This window comes from Aquarana catesbeiana, linkage group LG04 (genome assembly GCF_042186555.1).
Source record: "Aquarana catesbeiana isolate 2022-GZ linkage group LG04, ASM4218655v1, whole genome shotgun sequence".
NCBI classification, from domain to species: domain Eukaryota; kingdom Metazoa; phylum Chordata; class Amphibia; order Anura; family Ranidae; genus Aquarana; species Aquarana catesbeiana.
The window spans coordinates 400,141,295-400,166,965 of record NC_133327.1 but is presented as its reverse complement, the minus strand read 5'-3'; the positions used below and the strand labels follow the sequence as shown (position 1 = coordinate 400,166,965).

Genomic DNA, 25,671 nt, shown 5'->3' with positions numbered 1-25,671 from the left:
GACTCCTTAGCCCCCATTTGGTTTATGCATTTTTGGCATAGTGGACTTATCCAATCTGGGGGAAACCGGTGACCGCAAGAGGTGCATGCCTTGCTGCTGGTCTTATCCCTTCTTTCCTCTGGGGTCTTTGCAGATGCACCGAAGTGTAAAGTTTGTAGGGAGGTGATTCCAGAGTGCTCTGGCTTACCATGGAGCTGTCCTGGCATGCAGAATCTGCAGGGCAGGGTGGAGAAGCGTCTGACATGGTCAGCCACTGGGATCCCCTGCTTAGAGGGCCCTTTTTAACTGCTACCTGCATCAGTTCCAGCCATACACCCAGCTGACCCCGTACAGGTTGGTGGACATGCCACTTCACGCTGGCGTCCTCCTTCCTGGCATTCCATTAGGGAGGGAGACCTTTGAGTGATGTCCCCGGAAGTGAACCACTCCAGCGTTTGCCCAGAAAGCTTCCAGCCTTCACCAAGATGGCCACTGACTGGAACCGCGTGAACGTAAATGACGTTTCCAGCATCTTGGCGCCATTTTGGTACACCTCCCGGGGAGCCATACATGCACGACCGGGGGGGGATGCAGCGGGCGGAATACTGTGCACTGTGGGAAGCTCTCTGTGGAATATGGCCAGGTGGGCGGCCCTCCACTGGTGTAGCAGTGGCATCAGGGGGAAAGTGCCAGCAGCATGTGATGCAGCTTGGGGGGGGAAGTTGCATACCCCTCTGTAGTGGCGAAACTTCAGGCAGAGCCCCAGGCTCAGGTTGCTGCCCCTGGCCGCCCTCCCAAGGCCCGCTGGGTTGAATGGGATGCTGGTCAGGGAGTCCCCTGCAGAAAGCACAGAGACTGGGAAAAATAAAATGTTTGCAGCTCCTGTGGGTCTGGAGGAAACACAAAACAAGTGAGGCACACAGGTAAGACTAACAAATTTATAATGGTTGCAGGAAGGAGGAGCCTCTCTCTCGGATGCTGCCCTGGAAAATGATTGGAGAAAACCCCTCCAGTGGTCAGTAGGAAAGATGCTGCCTATACAGTGATGGTCAAAATGCCATTGTTACAGACATCTAAAAAGATGATTGGTGACAGTTTGTTGGCTATGCCAAGTGTCATTAACCATGGAACTACGTAGACACCATCAAATGGAAGGTCAATCAGCCACCACTTAAGGAACCCCCAGCAACCTCTGGAGAAACCCAAGTGTTCCATGGAACCCTGGTTGAGAATGACTGCTTTTGCAGCAGTGGTTTGGTGTGATTACTTGAGCCCGGGTTCACACCTATGCGAATTAGATGTGCGGAAAAGATGTGCGTTTCCGCACATCTAATTCGCATAGCAGGAGAATGTGACTGGCTCCCTATGGAGCCGGTTTACATATCTCCGGGGCGGCTGCGGTGCGCACTGCACAAAAACGCTGTGCGTCTTTGGCTGCGTTTTTCGTGATTCGTCCCTGAAACAGTGAACAGGGACGCACAGCGCTCCTGTGCGGTCCGCAGCGCATTATGGTGTGAACCCGGGCTGAATGTTCTAGAACAGTGCCCGCCAATCTTTTGAACCTCATGGACCACTAAACTCACAATTTTGAATCCCATGAACCACCAACATGAATTTGATGTGCTTTGTACACAAAATGCTCCAGCTCTATGCCCCCCTTCCCCTGGATCACATTGCTGCCCTACATACATATACACACACACAATGCTCTGGCTTTTTGCCCCCCTCCCCAGCACTCTGTATCACACTGCTGCCTTACCCAGACTGATCATTAGATCTCACCCCCTTTATAAGCCATATGTTCGAGCTCCATGCTCCCTCTCACAATCTGATCAGCGCTGCCATTGGAAGTCCCCTATTTCTTCATCTCCGGCTCTCTGTACTACTCCCTCTGAGTTCACAGGAGCCGGAACTACAGAGGAGGCATTGGGTATCAACAAAATTGACTTTATTTTTTCGATATTCTGTTCTTCCTTGGCCTAATTGATTATTAACCAATTTGGCCATTGTAAGACTGAATATGGCCTTGTGTAGGGGATTTTTGAAGACTGGAGCAGACAGAATTTAAGGCAGCTGTGCAGGGCATGACTTGGAACCAACATCTCACTGACTACTACTGCCTGGTAAAGTATATGGACTGAGAATGTAAAAAGTTTAAATCAGCTGGATTTGCTGGACATTCAAATGATACATAAAAACAGGAGAATTTACATTTACTAGATGGAGAAGTATTCTGCACATATGAATGCAAACAGTGCAACGTTAGCAAGAATCGAACGTTTTACCTGTCCTGGCAAAATCATGTGACTGAATAGCTTGTTAATTTCCACAAGCTTATTGGGAGTGATGTTAAATGCCAGTGCAATGCTGTTTAGGGTATCTTTACTTGTCGCCTAGAAGAAAATAAATACATTTTGATATGTAAAAAAAGAAAATTACACATACACATACAGTTGTGCTTATAAGTTTGCATACCCTGACAGAATTTATGATTTCTTTGCCATTTTTCAGAGAATATGAATGATGACACAAAAACCTCTCTTTCACTCATGGTTAGTGTTTGGCTGAAGCCATTTATTATCAATCAACTGTGTTTACTCTCTTTTTAAATCATAATGACAACAGAAACTACCCAAATGACCCTGAACAAAAGTTTACATACCCTGTTATGTTTGGCCTTGGTGCAGACACAGAAGGTGGCACACACAGGTTAAAATGGCAATAAAAAGGTTAATTTTCACATTTGTGGGTTTTTAAATCACAATTAGTATCTGTGTATAAATAGTCAATGAGTTTGTTAGCTCTCACATGAATGCACCAAGCAGAATAGACACTGTGCCATGAGGAGGTAGAAAAGAACAGTCAAAAGACCTGTCTAACAAGGTAATGAAACTTTACAAAGATGAAAAAGGATATTAAAAGATATCCAAAGCCTTGAATATGCCAGTCAGTACTGTTTAATCACTTATTAAGAAGTGGAAAATTAGGGGCTCTTTTGATACCAAGCCAAGGTCAGGTAGATCAAGAAAGATTTCAGCCAACTGCCACAGGAACTGTTTGGGATATAAAGACAAACCCACAGGTAACCTCAAGGGAAATGCAGGCTACTCTGGAAAAAGATGGTGTGGTTGTTTTTAAGGAGCACAATACGATACTTGAACAAAAAAGAGCTGCATGGTCAAGTTGCCAGAAAGAAGCCTTTACTGTACAAGTTCCACCAAAAAAAGCCTGGTTACAATATGCCCAACACCACCTTGACATGCCTCATTGACTTTTTTGTGGCATTGGCACAGTAAAGGCTACCTTCTGGCAGCTCAACCATGCAGCTGTTTTTTGTTCAAGTATTGTTGAATTGTGCTCCTTAAAAACAACCGTATCGTCTTTTTGGAGAGCAGCCTGTATTTCTCCTGCGGTTACCTGTGGGGTTTACCAATTCTTCTGCCAGTTGTGCCTGCAATCTGTCTTGGTCTACCTGACCTTGGCTTGGTATCAAAAGAGCCCCTAATTTTCCACTTCTTAATAAGTGATTAAACAGTACGGACTGGCATATTCAAGGCTTTGGATATCTTTTTATATCCTTTGCCATCTTTGTAAAGTTTCATTACCTTGTTACGCAGGTCTTTTGACTGTTCTTTTCTACCTCCTCATGGCTTAGTGTCTAACCTGCTTAGTGCATCCGTGTGAGAGCTAACAAACTCATTGACTATTTATACACAGACACTAATTGTGATTTAAAAACCCACAAATGTGAAAAATTAACCTTTAATTGAAATTTTAACCTGTGTGTGCCACCTTCTGTGTCTGTACCAAGGCCAAACATTCCAGGGTATGTAAACCTATGAACAGGGTCATTTGGGTAGTTTCTGTTGTCATTATGATTTAAAGAGAGAGTAAACACAGTTGACTGATAATAAATGGCTTCAGCCAAACACTAACCATGAGTGAAAGAAATGTTTTTGTGTCATCATTCATATTCTCTGAAAAATCGCCAAGAAATCATAAATTCTGCCAGGGTATAGAAACTTATGAGCATAACTGTATATATTTTACACACACACACACACACACACACACACACGTTGTCAACCGTCAGTATTTTTACTGGCAGCCAGTAAAAAAAATTGACACTTTTCTACTGCCAGTAGAAAAAGTTGCCAGTAAAAAGCATGGCTGTGATGCTTGGCTCAGAACTGGTTTGGAGCCCACCAAGATCATCCCAGTGCCTGCTACAGTGTGTTTGGGAGGTGTCAGTGGGGGGCGGGTCTGGCGGAGGTGGTGCCTGATTGTGTTGTGTGATGTCATGGTGCAAGGAAGCCGAGCAGAGCGGCCAAAGTCTCGTGTGCGGGTCTGTGGGACGGGAGCAAGGTAAGTCGGGAGCGGGACTGTCAGTGCCGTTTGGACTGGAGTGGACTGAAGGGATCTGGCGTGGAGGGAGACTGTCACTGACTCAGGAGGGGATGTGCAGTGTCGGTGAGGTGTCATCTGTGCTGCTGCACACTGTTTTCAGTGTCACTGAGAATTAATTTCATGTGTGCGCCTGCCCATTCTAATTTCTTGCCCTCCTGTGTCCTGTCCATGAGCCACTTACTATATCGAAAATAAATAGGAAATATGCTTTTTGCCTTAACCACTTAAGGACTGAGCCTCTTTCTGAGATTTGTTGTTTACACGTTAAAACTGTTTTTATTTTTTGCTAGAAAATTAGTTAGAAAAAAAATGTATAAAGTTTGGGAGTTCTAACACCCTAGAGAATAAAATGGCGGTCATTGCAATACTTTGTCACCAGTCACCACGTATTTGCACAGCGGTCTTACAAGCGAACTTTTTTTTAAAAAATACACTAATTAAAAAAATAAGACAACAGCAAAGTTAGCGCAATTTTTTTTATATTGTGAAAGATAATTTTACGCCGAATAAATTGATACCCAACGTGTCAGGCTTCAATATTGCGCCCGCTCGTGGAATGGCGACAAACTTTTACCCTTAAAAATCTCCATAGGCAACGTTTAAAAAAATTCTACAGGTTGCATGTTTTGAGTTACAGAGGAGGTCTAACGATCGTGGCGATACCTCACACGTGTGGTTTGAACACCGTTTTCATATGCGGGTGCTACTCACGTATGCGTTCGATTCTGCACGCAAGCTCAACGGGACGGGGCACTTTTTAAAATTTTTTTCATTTATTTTACCTTTTTATTTTACCTTTTAGCCGCTGCCATAACAAAGATATCCCTCTTCAAAGTTAGGACGTATATCAGCATGCGGCGGTCCGGAAGCGGTTAATCTACCTGCAATCATATTGTACTTGTTTGTAGCCCAAGTACTGAAATTTGCACTTCAAACTGTAATTTTGTAAGTTTTGTAAATGGCAGTAAAAACTTGGCTGTGTCAGTAAATTTCAATCTGGTAGGTTGGCAACACTGATACACACCTCCACACATATATAAAAAAAAAAAAAAAAAACACTCAGCCATGCTGTACAATACATAAAATATGGGTTTTTGACAAAATTCACATTTTCAAATGTATATCTTTCAAAAGATAGAGAAAAAAAAAAACGTAAGCATAACTAGAAGGCAAAACTTTTTTTTAGTTTTGGATGGAGTGGAGAGAGATTAGATCATCTCTATTTGTCCTGTTCACTATTATCATTGAAAGAGAAAGTAAAAGAAATTATCAACGGTTTGCCCTCCACTGGAAGGGATTCCTCTGTCAAAACTCTCAGTATCGATGTGGGAATTGAGCGAATTTCTTTCCTACAACCCATGTTTCGTTCAGCCAGTGGGCTGAATGAAAAAAAAAAAATAGATTCGTACATCCCCACAAGCGAGTTGGAGGAATCTCCCCTGCTGAGATATTTTATTCTGGACAGCGACATCTGCTGCTGTCAACAGGACCGGTGCTACCACTAGGTAAACCAGGCATCCACCTAGGGCACACTGCTGCCTAGGGCGCCCGTCCGCTGGTGTTCCTACTCTCTTCTCTGCAGCAAGCAACTAAGTCTCAGCATTAGCAGGCAGCCGCCGTTTCGTTCGCACATAGTGTCAGAGGTACAGCGGCGGCGGAGGACTGTGTCTGTGTCCCGAATGAATGGAAGCAAGCAAACATTCATTGACGGGGGCGCTGGTGAGGCTGCATTTGATGGGCACTGGTGAGGCTGCATTTGATGGGTGCTTCATTAAAAAGGTGGGGTATATAAGGGCAGGGCAGAGGGCGGAGCCAAGGGGGGGGGCAAAATGAGGTTTCGCCTAGGGTGTCAAAAATCCTTGCACTAGTCCTGGCTGTCAGAATACATGGATCAGCAGCTCCAGCCCAGAGCAATAACATTTTTCCAAAATGTTCCTTTGATAGTCGATCAAAAAAGATTTTTGTCAAGCAGTGATGGCCACACACTGATCGAAATTCAGCCAGTCCATACTGTGTATAGCCAGCTTTATATAAAAGCTGCACATTGTTTCCTGGATAGTTTGGTTCAGCCAAAAATTCTGACTAAATTTCGACCTGAAACGGTGAACAGGGACACACTGGACTCCTGCTGTGAGCCGCTCCGTATGGCAGTGTGAACCCAGCTATAGGGAGGTACAAAATGCCAATCCTAAGCCTTTTTTACATCAGGATACATTCAGAAGCAGCTTTGGCCTTATTTGAACACATTCTTTAATAAAGAGCTTAGAGAATGTTTTAGATTTTACTGATTAGAAAGCTGTTGCTGTTTTAAGATTTAGCACAGAAAGATTATATTAAACCCTTAGTTACCAGCCAAAAGGAAAATACGCTGCCAGGGAAACCAACTGCTAAAAAACTTTTCTTTTTTTGGGGGGGGGGGGGGGTAAAAGAGAGGTGGTATTTAGTTTCCTTTAATAAAATCATGAAAGCAGAATTAGGTGTATGCAGGTTGTAACCAAACTACCAAGTTAAAAAGACATGCATAGGGCACATACACCTTGAAAAAGTATTCATAAAACGTGTATATCCGTGAGAATTAGTGACTAATCAAACCACCACCATGAGTAGAGGAGGCTTACCAGAATGTTTGAACACTCCAGGGCATACGCTCTGCGTGTCAAACAGGCTTGTATTGCGGTGGATGGATCGAGGTGGTGCTGGTTTCTGTAGGCTGGAGATACCCTGTTCACACTCTAATGAGGACGCGTGGAGAATGATTTCTCAGACATCCATAGGGGCAAGAGTGGCAAAGGAGAAAGTAGAAAAGAACCACATAGCGTAATTCCGTGATATACAGTCTCCAAGGACCCCCAGACGATGTCCTTGGAGACGAAACGCGTCGGTAGGTCCCCACTGCTGCCTATTGACTTTGTACAAGCGCTTTTTTTATCCAGTATCATGTGAGTGTTTTTCTATTTTAATTCCGTGATATACAGTAAAATTTATTTAAAATAGAAAAACACTCACATGATACTGGATAAAAAAGCGCTTGTACAAAGTCAATAGGCAGCAGTGGGGACCTTCCGACGCGTTTCGTCTCCAAGGACATCGTCTGGGGGTCCTTGGAGACTGTATATCACGGAATTACGCTATGTGGTTCTTTTCTACTTTCTCCTTTGCCACTCTTTCCCCTATGGATGTCTGAGAAATCATTCTCCACACATCCTCAGAGTGTGAACAGGGTATCTCCAGCCTACAGAAACCAGCACCACCTCGATCCATCCACTGCAATACAAGCCTGTTTGACACGCAGAGTGTATGCCCTAGAGTGTTCAAACATTCTGGTAAGCCTCCTCTACTCATGGTGGTGGTTTGATTACAGTCACTAATTCTCACGGATATACACGTTTTCCGTTTGGAACTTTCTGGTGCTAGATTCCACTATCTTATTTCCACAGACTTGGATTTCATTCAACTGGAGTTTTTTGTTACGTGATTTCACATTTATCACTTATATATGGACACTACTTTTTAGATCCATTCACTGTGTTAGTTTGCAATAATTTCATTCATACGCGATATCATCTTTAATTACTTCACTTGTATCTTTTATACATGGACACTACTTTTTATATTTACTCACTGTGTTAGTTCGCAATAATTTTATTTTTCATTGATGTTTTTGGGTTTTTGAACCCACCTTTATATAGCGCTACACTTTTATTTGTATGTTTTTTTGCCATTTATCCAATTTGGTGTGTTAGCTGCTGAGTATTTAGAGTAGCGCAAAATTACTTTCTTTAATTTTTGGATTTTGTGTGATAGACCAGTGATGGCGAACCTTGGCACCCCAGATGTTTTGGAACTACATTTCCCATAATGCTCACACACTCTGCAGTGTAGTTGAGCATCATGGGAAATGTAGTTCCAAAACATCTGGGGTGCCAAGGTTTGCCATCATTGTAATAGACCAACACAAAGTGGCACGTACTTGTAAAGTGGATCAAAAATGATAAATGGTTTTCAATTTTTTTTACCAATATCTGACAAGTGTGGCATGCATTTGTATTCAACTCCCTCTGATACCCCTAACTAAAATCTAGTGGAACCAATTGCCTTCAGAAGTCACCTAATTAGTAAATATAGTCCACCTGTATGTAATTTAATCTCAGTATAAATACAGCTGTTCTGTGACGCCCTCAGAGGTTTGTTAGAGAACCTTAGTGAACAAAACAGCATCATGTAGGCCAATGAACCCAACAGACAGGTCAGGGATTAAGTTGTGGAGAAGCTTAAAGCAGGTAATAAAAATATATCCCAAGCTTTGAATATCTCATGGAGCACTGTGCAATTTATCATCCGAAATTGGAAAGAGTATGGCACAACTGCAAACCTACCAAGACATGGCCATCCACCTAAACTGACAGGCCGGGCAAGGAAAGCATTAATCAGAGAAGCAGCCAAGAGGCCCATGGTAACTCTGGAGGAGCTGCAGAGATCCACAGCTCAGGTGGGAGAATCTGTCCACAGGACAACTATTAGCCGTGCACTTTACGAATCTGGCCTTTATGGAAGAGTGGCAAGAAGAAAGCCATAAGAAGTCCCATTTGCAGTTTGTAAGAAGCCATGTGGGGGACACAGCAAACATGTGGAAGAAGGTACTCTAGTCAGATGAGACCCAAATTTAACTTTTTGGCCTAAAAGCAAATGCAAAATGCTATGTGTGGTGGAAAACTAACACTGCACATTAGCCTGAACACACCATCCCCACCGTGAAACACCGTGAACACACCATCCCCACCGTGAAACATTATGGGCGGATGATTTTCTTCAGCAGGGACAGGGAAGCTGGTTAGAGTTGATGGGAAGATAAATGGAGCCAGACAAAATATTTTTTCCCATATAAGCCCTACGTCATGGAAAACAAAAGGTCTAGAGATGCCGTTGGCAGATCATTCATTTCAACAACCGAATTCTCTTTATATATGCATTAAACGCCTTCCTTGTATAGACATCCAAAGGCCCCAAGACATCTGCTGGGTGTTGCCATCTTGGGTGTGATGTCAGCAGCTCCAATAGACCTAAAGCTGTCACTATAGTAATTCCCTTTGCTCCTCCTTTTGCTGCTATATCAAAGGTTAAGTAGGCATTCAAGGGGAGGGGTGGAGGGGCTAGGCCAGCACAGACAAAAATTGAACTCACAGAAGAGAAGAGGGCTATAACATGCAAGAAGGGAGAGGGTGATGCTAAGAAATTGACATTCCTGAAGGAGTCAATTTGCAAGCAAGTTCAAAGACGCATGGCAAGTGAATATTATAATGCTTATGGAAAGAAAAAACGCTGCAAGTAGGCATTTACAAAAATACTTCATCTTTTTTTGCTTTTAACTGCATTTTTAAGTTGGTGGAAGGGTCTTTAAAAAAAAAATGTATATTTTTTATATATGAGAGACCTGTAGGAAAGGGCAATTTTCACATTCACCCTAATTTTTTTTTGTGTTTCTAGTTTGGTTTTAAAACGTAGACATTTAAGCCAGGTTCACACTGCAGCGACTTTGAAGCTGGCATCCCAACTCGACTTTGGCAGGACGTGCATACAGCTTCTAATAAAACGGAAGTCAATGCAAGTCGTGCCAAAGTCGCACCAAAAGTAGTGCAGGTTCTGCACTACGGTTCTAGTGCACTTAATGGGGCGCAACTTGTCATGCGACTTGTGCCCCCAAAGTCAGAGCGCATGTCGCACCAGCGTGAACCGGCCTTACCAGTAAACATTAAAAACCGTTTCCCTGCTTTCCACAATATGAAGCCTGTTGCTCATTATCTTTCACTATGATCTGAAAGATACCTGGATGTTAAATACATTGGCTTACATAATAAATTACAGAACAATGTACAAGGTGGAATAAGACATAGATAGCAATCAGCAAACAGACATTTTCGTTCTGACTGCACCAACCTGATGAAAGTGGTGCCTATCTTAGCTTTCATCACTGCCTTATTAAATAGTCCTGCTAGGTTGATATAGGTCTATGGTAAAATTCTGGGACACATCTCACACCATCTCAGTTGTCCATTCTATATTATGAGCCACAGGCTGCATGGAGTAAATAGAACCATTTTAGGGTCCTTTCATGCCATACTGCACACAAGAATACACTACAACATACTGAATATGCAGCATGTGCAGTAACACACATCTCAGGCTTGTTGTTTTGAATTTATATATGCTGACGAGCATTTCATACATTTACAGTCTTTTTTTCCTATTTTCATAATTCCCAGTTTCCTGGAACGCTCAAAATAGAAAAAAAACCCTTTTTAATTTCACTTCTGTACCTCAGTTGCATGGCATTGACATGTGTAAATGTGTATCACATTAAAATGCATACATGTTAAATCCGAACGTAAAAAACTGCACACATACACAACATTATATTGTGAAGAAGGCACATAGAAAGTCATTGCTTTCTACGTGCCATTGTAGTGACGTGTGTTTATTAGATGCGGAAAAACGCAGGTCACTGGACAAAGTTTCAATGAGTCCTTAAACTAGCCACATACATTACAATGTTTTCCTTTATTTTCACCTGTTGATTATGCCAAGAAGTCTGTATTTTTCAACTTAGATCCAATTCAAACTATATGCAGTGACAGACGTTTTACCGCATGGTAAAAACGTCTATCACCGCAAGGACACACAGAAAGCAATGGTTTCCTATGTGTCCCATTCACACTGCAACACAGCCTAGCGCTGCATTTTATCGCAGCGCACTGGCCCGAAACACACTGCAGTGTCAGGCGGCGCAATACGCCGCGCAACATTGCAGTGAAAGAAGTGTACTTTTGCTACACTTCAAATAAAGATTGTACAAAACAAAAGAAAAAGGGGACAGTGCGGTGCACTGCATCATGCACCCCTAGCCAGTCGCCAACGCAGAGTGGCCAGAGCGCTGAATCGCTCCAGATGCTCTGCGATTTGGCTGAGGGCCCTTACTTTTAACAGACCTGGCTGTCCAGAAAAACTGGCAGTTAGAGGGATGAGATAAACCATTAAACACTGACAGAGGTTCTATACTGGTCAGCTTTTATTTATGTAAAACCTGTATTCTGAAATAAAACATACAATAAAAATGTTAATGTAATTGCTTAAAAAGTGTTAATCCAGCAATACATTGATTTCAATTTGGTTGGTTCAGCTGTGACCAGCCAAAATTTGATCCATGTGTGGCTGCCTTGTTTGAAGAGAAGTCTACCGCTCAAATTCTGTTCAATCGTTCTTTCAGTATTTTTTTTCTGCTTGATCAGCGACCCGTGCAATAGCCAACAGTGCTGATCACTGTATTCTGGCAGCAGGGAAGTCTCCCCCGCCATCAAAATATAAAGACGAGGCAGGACTCAGTGGCAGGATTCAACACTAAGCATTTAGTTGTGACACAGGACACCAGTCTTTCAAGGGTTACAACAGGCGATGAGGTGGTGACATATTGCCCTCAAGACACTCGTCAACTCCCCTCTAAAAAGTGACCCACCGTGGATCGCTTTCCAAGCAGGGTTGTAAACACTATTGCAAGTGTGGGAGATAGGTACCTAGTTATTTTTTAGGGTCTGGCATTTAGCCGCAGACAGAGGGCATAGGTGTGCCGTCCAACCTTGCTGCCCGCAGCTTGTCAAACTATAGAAGAGCCGGACAGCTGCTACAGCTGGGTGCCCAGGAATGAATGCCCAGAAGGTAGGTAGTCTGTGTACATACTGCACTGCCCAGCCCCATCCAGCTGCAGCAGCTGTCTGCCTCTCATACAGTTTGATGGGCTGACGGCAGTGGGGCTAGACAGGGACCTGTAGCTAAACGACCCGTGTGTAATGGGCCTTACCAAATAGACAACATTTTCTTAATGAGATATTTTGTATGTTTTTTTCTTTTTCTCTTATTTTATAATATAAAACCCACAACATTAGTATATCGTTAACAATAAACAGCATAACTCACTATGTACTCAACAGTCCCCAAGGGTTTTTTGGTCACCATTTTTTTCTCTTTCTTCTCATTTTTGTTATTTTGAAGTTCACCTGGAATAAAAAATAAAACAGACATGTCACAAGAAGAAGGAAATCTCCCCAATAAGACACAGATTAAAAAAGTAAATAAATAAATAAAAACACACACACACACAAGATGACAGCTGATTTAGACCCCTTTCACACTGGGGTGTTTTTTCAGGCACTTTAGCGCTGGAAATAGCCTCTGCTTAGCGCCTGAAAACCGCCTCCCATTCACTGTGGCGGTGCGTTTGCGGGACGTTCCGAAAAGTCCTGCAAGTAGCATCTTTGGGGCAGTTTAGTAGCGCTGTATTTAGTGCTCCAAAAACACCCTGCCTGTTGGAATGAATGGGCAGTGCATCTAAAGCAATTCGGAAACGCAGCAACAGGGGAGTTTTTAACCCCTTTTTGGGGTTAAAAGCACCCCGCTAGCGGCTGAAAAGCGCCGCTAAAATGAGCAGCGATTTAGCGCTAACGCGGCCCCAGTGTGAAAGAGGGCTTAAAGTGTAACTAAAGGCAAAAAACTTTTCTTAGTTTTGGATAGAGTGGAGATGAATTAGAACACCTATCAGGTTTTTATTACGGTCTGTGTGCCCTTTATGGAGATTCCCCTTCTCCTGTTTACCATTATCATTGAAATTGAAAGTAAAAGAAAATCCCAAATTTAGGGTTGTCCCCAGAAAAGTAATGGAGTGAACGTCTTCCAATGGGGACACTAGTTCTAGTGACCTGGGGGTCCCCAAGGAATTCCCTTAATTTGCAAGGAATTCCTCTCACTTCCTGTTTGGCTACAGGACAGGAAGTGAAGGGAAATCTCCACAATGGGACACAGATGGCGAAAAAAAGAGATCTGACAGGAGTGATGACCCTCCATGGATAATTTATTGCCACAGGGGAAATATATAAGTGGACACTAACCCTTTCTGAAAATGCTAGTTGTCTGCCATCAATACAAATAGCCCTACAAACATGCAGCAGAAGTCAGAATTCCTTGACTGATAGCAACTCAAAATACTAAAGTAATGGCAGCCAGCATCAGCATAACAGCCAGGAAACTAGCATTTCAGAAAAGACAGCTGCCGAAGAAGGGGTTAAAAAGCGCCCGTGTTGCGGCGCTTCTGAAGCGCTCATCATTCCATTGGGTATACAGCGCTCCTACATTGATCCAAAGATGCTGCTTACAGGACTTTTTTTTTCCCCCTCCCGCAAGCGCACCGCCCCAGTGTGAAAGCACTTGGGCTTTCACACTGAGAAAGCATGAAAGACAGTTTTCAGGTGCTATTTTAAGCGCTAAAATGCATGAAAACTGCCTCAGTATGAAAGGGGTCTAACTAATTACTCCTTTTGAAATTTACATGAACAGCTGTGGAATCTGTCAGCCTGCCATTGATTTGTGCCAGCTGAGCAAAAAGCAAAAAGCAAAAAAAAAAAAAAAAAAAAAAAAAAAAAAACACCCTGCCAATACACGCTGCAGAAATACACTAAGCCCTCGTTCACATTGAGCCTGGGTTCACACTAGTGCGATGCAGGAACCAGCGTGATTTCAGTGTCGATTCCTGCATCGCTCCTCTCCCACAGGCAATTCACACTGCCTTGTGCGAACCGCTGTGGGTGTCATTAACAATGTTAATGACACCCCCAGTTTAGTTCACAGATCACAGTGCGAACTGTGAACTCGCACAGGAATTGGAGCCGATAGTACCCATGCAATCGCATTCTAGTGCGGGGGGAAAAAAAGTCCCTGGACTATTTTCTGTGCGAATCCAATGCGAGTTCAGCCATACAACTGTATGGCTGAACTTGCATTGCTCAGAGATCGCATGTGAGCGGCACCTGCAGTGCGGGTGCGAATCACATGCGATCTCTGAGATCGTGCTAGTGTGAACCCAGGCTGAATTGCGGCTTTGAAATTGTGCGACTTCATCTGAAATCACACGCTTTCAAAGCTGCCCATCAGTGCGACTTAAGGTCCGACTTTGAAGACATCTGTGTGGCTTCATGCACAGATGTCTTTTCAAGTCGCACCCAAAATCTGCAAAAGTAGTGCAGGAACTAGATTTTCCATTTGAGGCAGCATCAAAGTTGTCATCACACCGATTTGAACATGGCCATTGACGACAATAGGGTGTGACGTGTCATGCGATTTGGCCTGTCAATCCAATGTAAACGAGGGCTAACCTGAGCTATGCGAATGAAGCCTTATGGTGGTCATACAACCTTTGATAAATGATCAATTTCTTTTCTAATCAATCTCTTTTGATAGGAAAAATTGATCTATAGTCAACAACCCATGTGATCAATATGCCACTGTTTAAATACGATTGTAACTTACGATCATCAGTTATCAATCTCTGTTTCTACCATGTAATCTCACAAACTGATCCATTGAAATACAATTTCTACTTAAGTTTGCTCGAATCCGATCTCAACTGAGTTTAAATCATTTGGAAGGAAAAAGTTATGGCTATTATATTTCAGGTACTTATATAGCGCCGTCAATTTACGCAGAGCTTTACATATACATTGTACATTCACATCAGTCCCTACCCTCAAGGAGCTTACAATCTAAAAAGATCCCTAACTCACATTCATACATACACATACTAGGGGCCAATTTAGGCAGGACACAATTAACCTACCAGCATGTGTTTGGAGTGTGGGAGGAAACCCACGCAGGCACAGGGAGAACATGCAAAGTCAAGGCAGGTAGTGTCATGGTTCGGCTATTCAATTGTACGTGGATTCAATAGTTTTCGATAAAAAATAAAAAGTGTGCGGCGTTCAAAATTCTTAGAATCATTTAAATAAATAAAATAAATTATTATAAAATAATAAATAAATAAAATAATAATAAAAATAGAAAAAATAATAATAAAGAATGCGGGTAGAGGTTAGCAAAAAATGATTCCGACACCCCCACCCTCATTCCCTTGCGTGGATGTAAAACTCTGGGGATTTGTCCTAAGAATTGTAGCAATAGCATAAAATATTACAGGAAGAGTGCAACTAAAAAAAAAAAAAAAAAAACACAATACAACAATGTGAGCGTAGAGGTGCTCATGACGACACATACCATGAGCACAGCAGGGGGGTGCTTGGTTGCAGTCACAATGGGGCTCATTAGAGAAGGGGGGATCCCCAGGTCTCCTGTACTTGGGCTTAGTGGATGGAGGGAGCTCACTTGCCTCTGCTGCTCTCTGCTCCTCCTTAGATTCCTCATCCCTTCCAGGACACACGGTGCAGTATTCAGTGTCATGCATGCATTCCGCAGCAAACATTCTGATCTCTGACTCTCATAGAGAGATACTAAAATTTCAAGCAGTAAAATAAGTGCTCTGGTATGCAACCTGTGCAAATTAATATCGCTCCATAAAGCTCTCGAAAGTGCAAACTGCATGGGATCCCTAATGTGATCCCCCAACCAGGAGATCTGTGGAAAAGGCTACTTTATTGTTCTGCAGACCAGCTGGATCCAGACACAGCAGAGGAGGAGTTATGGAAGGGTCCTGAGAAGTCTCACCCAACCCCCACCCATAAAAAATGAGCTTCTCTACCTGGATGGGTGACAGCACACAGCTAGCAACACATCCAATGCAACCTAACTATACCATCCAGAGATCTATTTTCCTTCTTCCCTGTGAACCTTGCCATATGTCCGGCTTCATTCACATCAGCCTCCTGCGTTTAGCTTATATAAATACAGGAGAAAAGATCTGCGCAGTAGGAACCAACTTTCTACTTCCCACCTCAACTTCTGCTCTATTTAAATGTTTGCAAATGACTTTACAGACATTAATCGTACACACTATAAGAAAATCGCAGAATTTTCCTCCAAAGAACTTCTATACGATTTTCGGATAGTGCGTACGCCGCTTTCTACAGCCGATTCCGATCTGAACGAAAGTTTCTAAAGTGGGGTACACGCTATAAGAAAATCGGGCAAACGATCCTCCGATTTTCCTCCAAAAAAAGGGCGAATGGTAATATTATGCTAGTATAGTGCCACATCCAGTATTATAGAAAGAGAGAGAGATTTCCCCTAGATGGGCTTTAAAAGCACATAGTAGTATCTATCATCAGCAAATCTGAAACCGATGACCGGAAATTCGTACGAAAATTCTCGTACAACAAAGGCTTTTTTTTTTTGGTAATGGTTTCTGATCATGCGCAGCCTTTCTTTTCTGATTTTTCTTGTGCGAAAATCATATGAAAACGATACACATAAGTGGAGTTCCACCCCCCCAAAAAAAAATATTAATGTGCTTAAAAAAAAAAAAATAAAAAAAAAACATTTGGAGAAAAAAATTTTTTTACTCACCTCTAAATGCCTGTTGCTAGGGGGTCCCTCATAGTCTGCCTCCTTCGGTGCCTGGGCTCCTGACATCTCTTCCCTCGGCGCAGGAAGGGAGATCGCCCCTCCCTCCTGTCAATCATCTAGGACACGTGACCAGTCCCAGATCATTGCGTGGCCAGTGACGGCGTGCGTCATGTCTTGCGCATGCACAGTGGGTGCCCGGGTGTGAAGCCACAGCTGGGGACCCACAGTTAAAATGCTGGCACCACCGAGTGGAGGAGAGGACGAGCAGGGCTTCGATCCCCCGCATCGCTGGACCCTGGGACAGATAAGTGTCCGATTATTAAAAGTCAGCAGCTGCAGTATTTGTAGCTGCGGACTTTTAATTTTTTTTTTTAAGTGGGAACCCCGCTTTAAACGAAAATCGTTCATTCTGTTCCCATATGAGAACATGATGAGTTTGTCCCTGTGGGAATTTCCGTACGGAAGTTCGGAATCGGCTGTCGAAAGTTGTGTACACGCTATCAGAAAATTCTTTGGACAAAAATGTTCGCCCAATTATCTTATAGTGTGTACGAGCCTTAACCACTTCCCACCCGCGCTATAACCGAATGATGGCTATAGCGTGGGAGCATGGGCCTTAATTGCCGAGATTGCATCAATAGACATCCTCCCGTGCATGAGCTGCCTGCGTGCCGCCTGCAGGGCGTGCTCTGCGATCAGAGGGGCAATGAGACTCGGCTGATCACTAATCCAATCCTGGCCCCTTAACATGTGATCATCAGCTGTCAGCCATTGACCACTCATCAAGTGATGTAAACAAAAGATTGGTATTCATCTTTTTTTCTGCTCATGCTCATAGTGTGAGCAGGAAAAAAAAGTCGATCACCGCATTCTGTCAAACGGACAGCGGTACTGAACAGTGAAAGCCACTGCCGCCTCATCTGTGCCCACCAGTGCCACCTGCCAGTGCCCACCATTGACACCTGCCAGTGCCCACCATTGACACCTGCCTTGCTTATCAGTGCTGCCAATCAGTGCCACCTATCAATGCCCATCAGTGCTGCCAATCAAGGCCCATCAGTGCTTCATCATCAGTGCCATCTATCAGTCCTGCCTATCAGTGTCTATCAGTGCCCTTCAGTGCCACCTTATCAGTGTCCATCAGTGCCACCTTATCAGTGCCCATCAGTGCCACCTTATTAGTGCCCATCAGTGCAGCCTCAGCGCACATCAGTGAAGGAGAAAAATTACCAGTTTGCTAAATTTCTAACTATAAAACTGTTTTGTTTTTTATTTTTCAAAACTTTCAGTCTTTTTTCATTTTTTTTAGCAAAAAATAAAAAACGCAGCAATGATTAAGACCCCTTTCACACGGGGGCAGTGCGGGAGTTAGCAGTAAAGTGCCGCTGGATTTAGAGGAGCTATAGCGGCGCTTTTCTGCCGCTAGCGGGACGCTTTTAACCACCGCTAACGGCCGAAGAAAGGGTTAATAGCACAGTGTTGCGGCACTGCCGAAGTGCTTTGCGGATGCTTCGGCAGCGCTGCCCATTCATTTCAATGGGCAGGGCATTTTGGGAGCAGTGTATACACCGCCCCAAAGATGCTGCTTGCAGGACTTTTTTTTCCTGTCCTGCAAGCATACCGCCCCAGTGTGTAAGCACTCAGGCTTTCACACAGGGGTGGCTTGAGAGGCTAAAATGCCTGCAAAGCACCCCCAGTGTGAAATGGGTCTAAATACCACCAAAAGAAAGCTCTATTAGTGGGAAACAAATGGTAAAAATGAATTTGGGTACAGTGTAGTATGAACACGCAATTGTCATTCAAAGAGTGACAGCGCTGAAAGCTGAACATTGGCCTGGGCAGGAAGGGGGTTTAAGTGCCCAGTAAACAAGTGGTTAAAGGGGCAAGCTCCAATATTTTTTTTCGTACGGGAACAGAACGAACAATTTTAGCTTAATGTGTACTGTTTTCGTACGATTTTCATACGAGAAGAATCAGAAACAAAATGATTAGTGCATGATCAGAACAACATGAAAAAAAAGTCTTTGACGTACGAGAATTTTCGTACAAATTTTCTTTCAGTTCACACCATAGAAACGCAGTCCAGATGCGTTCCAGATGCTTTTTTGCATGCGCGTTTTTGATGCGCTTTTGATGCATTCCAGTGCGGTTTTTTAATGCGTTTTTGATGCAGTCCAGTCCATTCTCCTCCCTCTTTTTTCTTAACCTTAAATAAAAACATGTGCGTTCCAGTGCGTTTAGGTGCATTCTGATGAGTTTTACAGCATTCCAGTACAGTCCAGTGCAGGAAAAATGCAGTATGTTCTACTTTTTTCTGGAACTGGAATGCACTGGAACTGCAAGCACTGTGTGAACAATGCCATTGAAAACCATATAACCTACTTTCCATGCGTTTTGATGCAGAAAAAAAAAAAAAAGCACTGGCTTGCATGTGGTGTGAACTGGCCCTGAAAACAACTAAAGTGAACGCACCTAAATGCAGGTAAATGTACAATCCCTGGAATTCAGAAGTTGCAATGTGTCTGGTACAAGGGCTGGTTCACATCACAAAAACGCACTCCAGATTCGTTCTGGATGCGTTTCTGCATGCACATTTATAACATGTTTTTGATGCATTCTGGTGTGTTTTTGGTGTGTTTCCAGATGTATTCCAGGTGCTTTTTCTCCCCACTATACTAGGGTCCAGTGCATTTTTGATGCGTTCAAGTGCATTCCAGTGCATTTTTGATGCTTTTTACTGCGTTCCATTACTGTCCAGTGCAAGAAAAATGCAGCATGTTTTACTTTTTTTCTGGAACTGGAATGCACTGGAACTGCAAGCACTGGTGTGAACTATGCCATTGGAAACCATATAACCTACTTTCTATGCGTTTTGATGCAGAAAAAAAAACGCACTGGCTTGCATGTGGTGTGAACTGGCTCTGAAAGCGACTAAAGCGAACGCACCTAAATGCAGGTAAATGTACAATCCCTGGAATGCATAAATTGCGAGGTGTCTGGTATAAGGGCTGGTTCACACCACAAAAACGCACCCCAGATCCAGCGTTTCTGCATGCACATTTATAATGTGTATTTGGTGCTTTTCCGGATGCATTCCAGGTGCTTTTTTTCTTCTTTTTTTTTTTCATTTTTGTCCCCCACTATACTGGGGTCCAGTGCGTTTTTGATGCGTTTCAGTGCATTTTTATGCTTTTTACTGCGTTCCAGTATGGTCCAGTGCAAGAAAAATGCAGCATGTTCTACTGTTTTTTTTTTGGAAAAGCCCTGGAACTGACCACACTGGTGTGAACTTTGCCATTGGAAACCATATAACCTGCTTTCCATGCGTTTTTGATGCAGAACCAGGTGTGAACTGGCCCTAAAAGTGGCGCAGTGCACCCCAAATTTATGTATCTGTCTAGAACTTGTACCTGAATTTGGCAATTACCATGCAACTTTTAGAATGCATGTGAGACACTTTCGCAAACTCTGCCTCTGTACCCCAAGAGAAAGTTGGTCTTAATTAGTTCCTCTTTTAGAAGATACAAATTGCCAATATTTTATTTTGAATTTGGCGCAGGTGTTGTGCCACAGTGTAGATGTGGAGCAAGAAAATGTGCTAGAAAATTACTTAAAACCCTCAAATATTAAATATATGTTTGAAAGCAGAGACCCTGGAGATTTAAATCCTAATTGTTGCAATTTTTTTATGTCACATGATCTTTGCACAGCCATTTTAAATACACTTTAACCACTTCACGACCGCCCTATAGCAGTTTTAGGGCTTGTTCACACTTGACTAAATTTTGAATGCTTAACAAATGCTCCTATAGTGTTAGTATGGGTGTTAGACTCGTGTTAATGAGCTTTGGTATGGCCGTTATACTGGCGTTTTACAAGCATTAATGATGAGTTAAAAATGCTCCCCAAAAGCCCTATGGGCAGTTTTGAAGCGTTTGATGAGCATTAAGGCGTGTTAAAACTGCTCCATATATATGCCTATTCCATTACAGTTAATAAACTAATCTTAATGCCCCGAGATCACCTGTCAGAACGTTTGAGAAGTGTTACCATAGACTTGAATGGATGGCGTTGAAAGGCTTCAAACGTCTCCTGACTCAACATGAGGCTCCAATTTTGAAGTCACAAGATGCTAAGGCTGTTCTGATAGTGTGAACAGCACTGTGTGCTGTCCATTGTATCATTTGCACAGGCGTTTGAGGGGCGTTTTTAACGCCTCTCAAATGCCTGCTTTTAAAGCCAGTGTGAACTTGGCCTTACTGCTACAGGGCGTCCACTGTGCGCTGGATTATGTATATATATATATATATATATATATATATATATATATATATATATATATATACGTGATCCCGCACTTCCGGGTAGTGCGCGCGACCGGTGGCTCGCTCCCACTGTGATTTTGCACAGCGGGAGCCAATCAGCGGGCACCTGCTGATCATTCGTTACAGAGGCAGAACAGCAGTCTGCCTATATAAACAAGGCAGATTGCTGTTCTGTCAGTAGGGAATGCATCGATCATGTGTTCTTGCAAAGCAGGGACAAGGACCCATGTCTTCCCTTAGTAAAAACACCTCCCACACAGTATACAAACACAGTACACAAACACTGGCTAGGCACACAGTTAAACCTTTGATTGCCCCTGATGCTAACCCCTTCCCAGCCAGTGTCATTAGTATAGAGACAGTGCATATTTTTAGCACTGATCACTGTAGTAGTGTCACTGGTTCCCAAAAAAGTGTGAAAAGTGTCAGTTAGTGTCCGATTTATCTGCCGCAATATCGCAGTCCCGCTATAAAAAAAAAAAATTTTCATAAAGAAAATCCCATATTTTGTAGATGCAATAACTTTTGTGCAAACCAATAAATATACACTTATTGGGATTTTTTTAACCAAAAATATGTAGCAAAATACATATTGGCCTAAACTGATGAAAAAAATACAATTTTGTACTTTTTTTTAATATGTTTTATAGCAGAAAGTAAAAAATATTGTCTTTTTTTTTTCAAAATTGTCAGCATTTGTTTATAGCGTAAAAAAAATCAAAACCGCAGAGATGATCAAATACAATCAAAGGAAAGCTCTCTTTGTGTGTGTGTGGGGGGGGGATAACTTTATTTGGGTACAAATACCGTGCAATTGTCAGTTAAAGTAACGCTGCTCCTTATTGCAAAAAATGGCTTGGTCATGAAGGGGGGTAAATCTGGAGCTGAAGTGGTTAATACATTTTGGTGCCCACAAAAACAATTATAATATCCATTTTTCTGGTAAAATATAAAAGATGATGTTATGCTGAGTAAATAGATACCTAACATGTCATGCTTTAAAGTTGTGCACACCTATGGAATAGCAACAAACTATGGTACCTAAAAAATCTCCATAGACAACACATTAACCGGTTCCCGACCGGCTCCTGTAGATACACGTCGGCAGAATGGCATGGCTGCCCAAAGTAACGTACCTGTACGTTACTTTGAATTTGCCGCCGTGTGCGCCCCCCTGCGCGTGCCTGCCGCGATCTCCATGAGTCGGGTCGCGGGTCCCGCGGACTCGATCGCCGCGGGCATACCCGCGATCGCCTCACTGCCTAGTGACAGTGTCACTCGATCTCTGCTCCCTGTCATCGGAGCAGAGATCAGTGTAGTGACACACACACAGCCCATCCCCCTACAGTTAGTAATCACTCCCCTAGGACATACTTAACCCCTCCCCGCCCCCTAGTGGTTAACCCCTTCACTGCCAGTGTCATTTACACAGGAATCAGTGCATTTTTAATCGCACTGATTGTTGTATAAATGACAATGGTCCCAAAAATGTGTCAAAAATGTCCGACATGTCCGCCATAACGTCGCAGTCACAATAAAAATCGCTGATCGCCGCCATTACTAGTAAAAAAAAAAATTAATAATAAAAATGCCATAAAACTATCCCCTATTTTGTAAACGCTATAACTTTTGCGCAAACCAATCAATAAACGCTTTTTGCGATTTTTTTTTTACCAAAAATATGTAGAAGAATACGTATCGGCCTAAACTGAGGAAAAAAAAAGTTTTTTTATATATTTTTTGGGATATTTATTATAGCAAAAAGTAAAAAAAAAATGCGTTTTTTTCAAAATTGCCGCTCTTATTTTGTTTATAGCGCAAAAAATAAAAATCGCAGAGGTGATCAAATACCACCAAAAGAAAGCTCTATGACGCAGTGCCGAATCGCAAAAAGTGCTCTGGTCAGGAAGGGGGTAAATTCTCCCGGGGCTGAAGTGGTTAAAAGACTTTACAGGTTATCAGTTCAGAGTTACACAGAAGATCTGCCACTAGAATTATTGCTCTCACTCTGAAGGTGATAGCTCACGTGTGGTGCGATCACCATTTACATATGCATGCAGAACATTCGCATTTGCATGTATAAATTTGAGTTTGACACCCCTGCTTTAAGCTGGACATACTGTACATTAGCAGATTTTGAAACAAATGTCCATATGAATGTAGCACCCTCTAGTTAAGTAGGTGCTAGAGTGAGGATTTTTCTGGAGAGTAGGAAAATTTAGGCAGGCCTAGCTGGTGGCTAGGCCTGTTTGATTTCATTCTGGGCTGGAAGTGGCCTAGGGTAGGGCTGGGTGACTCACAGGTTGCATCACTGTCGCCTCCCTCTTCTTTCTAGAATATGCTTGAAGGAAGAGAGAGGAGGAGAGGTGGGACTGCCTGGGGTACCTTGAGAAGCCTTGACCAATCCCCAATTTGGATTGGCAGGGGGCAGGCCTCCTCAAATACCTGGGGTCAGCTCAGCTCAGGAGGAGTTGTCGGGTGAAAGAGTTGGAGTGAGAGAGTCTGAAGGCTGTCAGGGCCTAAGGGGAGCTCCCCAGTCTGGGGGGGGGTGACCCTGGGCCGGGGCTTGGATGCATCCAGGAGGAGTGAAGAGATGCTGGAAGGAGAAGCACATGGGAGAGCAAGGAGAGGGCAGCGAAAACACTGCTAGGAGTCTCCACGGAGGACAATCGGTCGCAGCCAGGAGGGCTGGTGAGTGAGCACAGTTGGGAGGACTGGGGAGGCACACCTGAGGGAACTGGGAGATTGCAGTTTGTGATGGGTGCAGAACCGGAAGAGAGGACTGTGGGAAGGGCAGTGGAAACAGGTCTTTGTGGTCAGGCTGGCTGGCAGGGCCTGAAGAGAGCTATCTGGGATTGGTAGCTGAATAGAGGACAGTTAGCACCTGAACTATTTCTATACCACAGGGGCCTGAGGTCCCTGCCTGCAAAAGGCAGTTCAGTGAGGCCTGGCTGAAGTAGTGTCAGGCCTAAGCATGCGCTACTAGCTAGTCTGGTGGAGTAACAGTGTGCAGAAAGTGAAGTGCTGGAGAGAAGACTGGAGTATATATATACTGGAGTTTATATAGAAGTCCCAAGCAATTTCATTGAATGTTCCTGGGCATCCCATAACTTCCCATCCAAGTTCAATCCCCTCAATAAAAAAAAAAAAAAAAAAAAAAAAAACAAAGCTTAAGGACTGTTCTATGTATCTGAGTGACTGAGAGATAGATGTCTGGCTGGGCACGTGACAGGTAAACCACTACATTCAGCAACCCCTACAGGGGGGCATGGCTACAAGAACATTATACAAAAATTCTCATGACCTGACAAATGCCGTTCAAAAGTACTTCAAAATGTTTAGGAGTTTGGCTGAGCAACCCTTGGTGTAATACGACACCTCATCCCAGTAGTTTGAAAATCAGATTGGAGGGGGAGGAAGTATAGGGATTATGGCGGTGCCAAGAGAAACAAAATACAATACTTGAGAATAAAAAATTTCTATTAATTTAACAAGATTCAATAAAATTTAGACATAACAATCACAGAGACAAGGTGTGCGGAAAAATTCTAAAATCAATTCTGTAGCAAGAAATATTTCACATCACTTGGCCTGATGATTGTGACGGCCAGTTCTGTGAGTGGGTATTCAGATGTCCGACATGTTTCGCCAGTTTTGGCTTCTTCAAGGACAGTTGTTTGATACCTAAAAAGCTACAGAGTTTTCTATAAAGAAAGATATAGCAGTCAATGAATGTTTTGAAGCAGTTGATACATTAAGATACAAAATAATATATATATACACATATCACCATATGTTTGCGAGCCGTCAGGGCGGACTATGCCCCACCACCCAAAATGGCCTCTAGAAGCCCTCCCACACCCCAAGGTGCCAGAAATGCCCCTAAACAGGCTATCTAAAAAGGTGGATTACTTCAAAATGTTGTTCGCTTTTACCATTCAATTTTGGAATGAATTGACTTTTCCAAATGAAAACCACATACACCGCTAGAAATTTGTTTATCCAAGAACATTTTTATCCTCCTCCTCTGAATTTTCTCATCACTGTGGTTGAAAACGAACGTGGATTTGACCCCACCAATGATCAGAAAATCAAACAAATGTTCTTGGATTTCAAACAAAATTCTACAAGTGTATGGCCAGCTTGATTTCTGGATCAGGAGCAACATGACAGCCAGGTAAACAGTATATTTCAGAGCAGGTAAGCAATGGCGGCCTACTTATATCTCTAAGTTCAGGGTTCCTTTACAGCAAAGAATATAAGATCACAGCATCCTGGACAAAGCTTCAACACTACAGAAATCGACTTGAGTTATTTATTTACATACAAGAAATACTTTCACTAGGGCTCCTGGTTCACCAAATAACTTCATTTCTGTTTTGTAAGAATACACAGAGGATTTATGTTTCCTAACTGCAATATCTCTTGTTAAAAATGACATTTATATTAAAGGGGTTGTAAACCTTTATGTTTTTTCACCTTAATGCATCCTATGCATTAAAGTGGAAAAACACCTGGCAGTGACCTCCCCCCCGTTTTACTTACCTGAGCCCTAGAACTTGACCCGGCGGGGTTCTCGGCTCTTGATTGGATAGATTGATAGTAGCGCAGCCATTGGCTCACGCTG

At 43.0% G+C, this 25,671-nt stretch overlaps 1 protein-coding gene across 6 annotated transcripts in view; it reads right to left on the bottom strand.

Annotated features, from left to right (window-relative positions):
* NCOA7 (nuclear receptor coactivator 7) overlaps positions 1 to 25,671 on the bottom strand; it is a 254,603-nt gene that overhangs the window by 104,893 nt on the left and 124,039 nt on the right. For 5 of the 6 annotated variants that reach the window (XM_073627200.1, XM_073627204.1, XM_073627203.1 and 2 more), the window contains 2 exons: positions 12,352 to 12,431; positions 2,265 to 2,372 (listed from right to left, as the gene is read on the bottom strand). In XM_073627200.1, coding sequence (XP_073483301.1) covers positions 2,265 to 2,372; positions 12,352 to 12,431 — 188 coding nt within the window. The remainder of the gene's footprint in view (positions 1 to 2,264; positions 2,373 to 12,351; positions 12,432 to 25,671) is intronic. The other variant, XM_073627205.1, reaches the window with a different exon arrangement.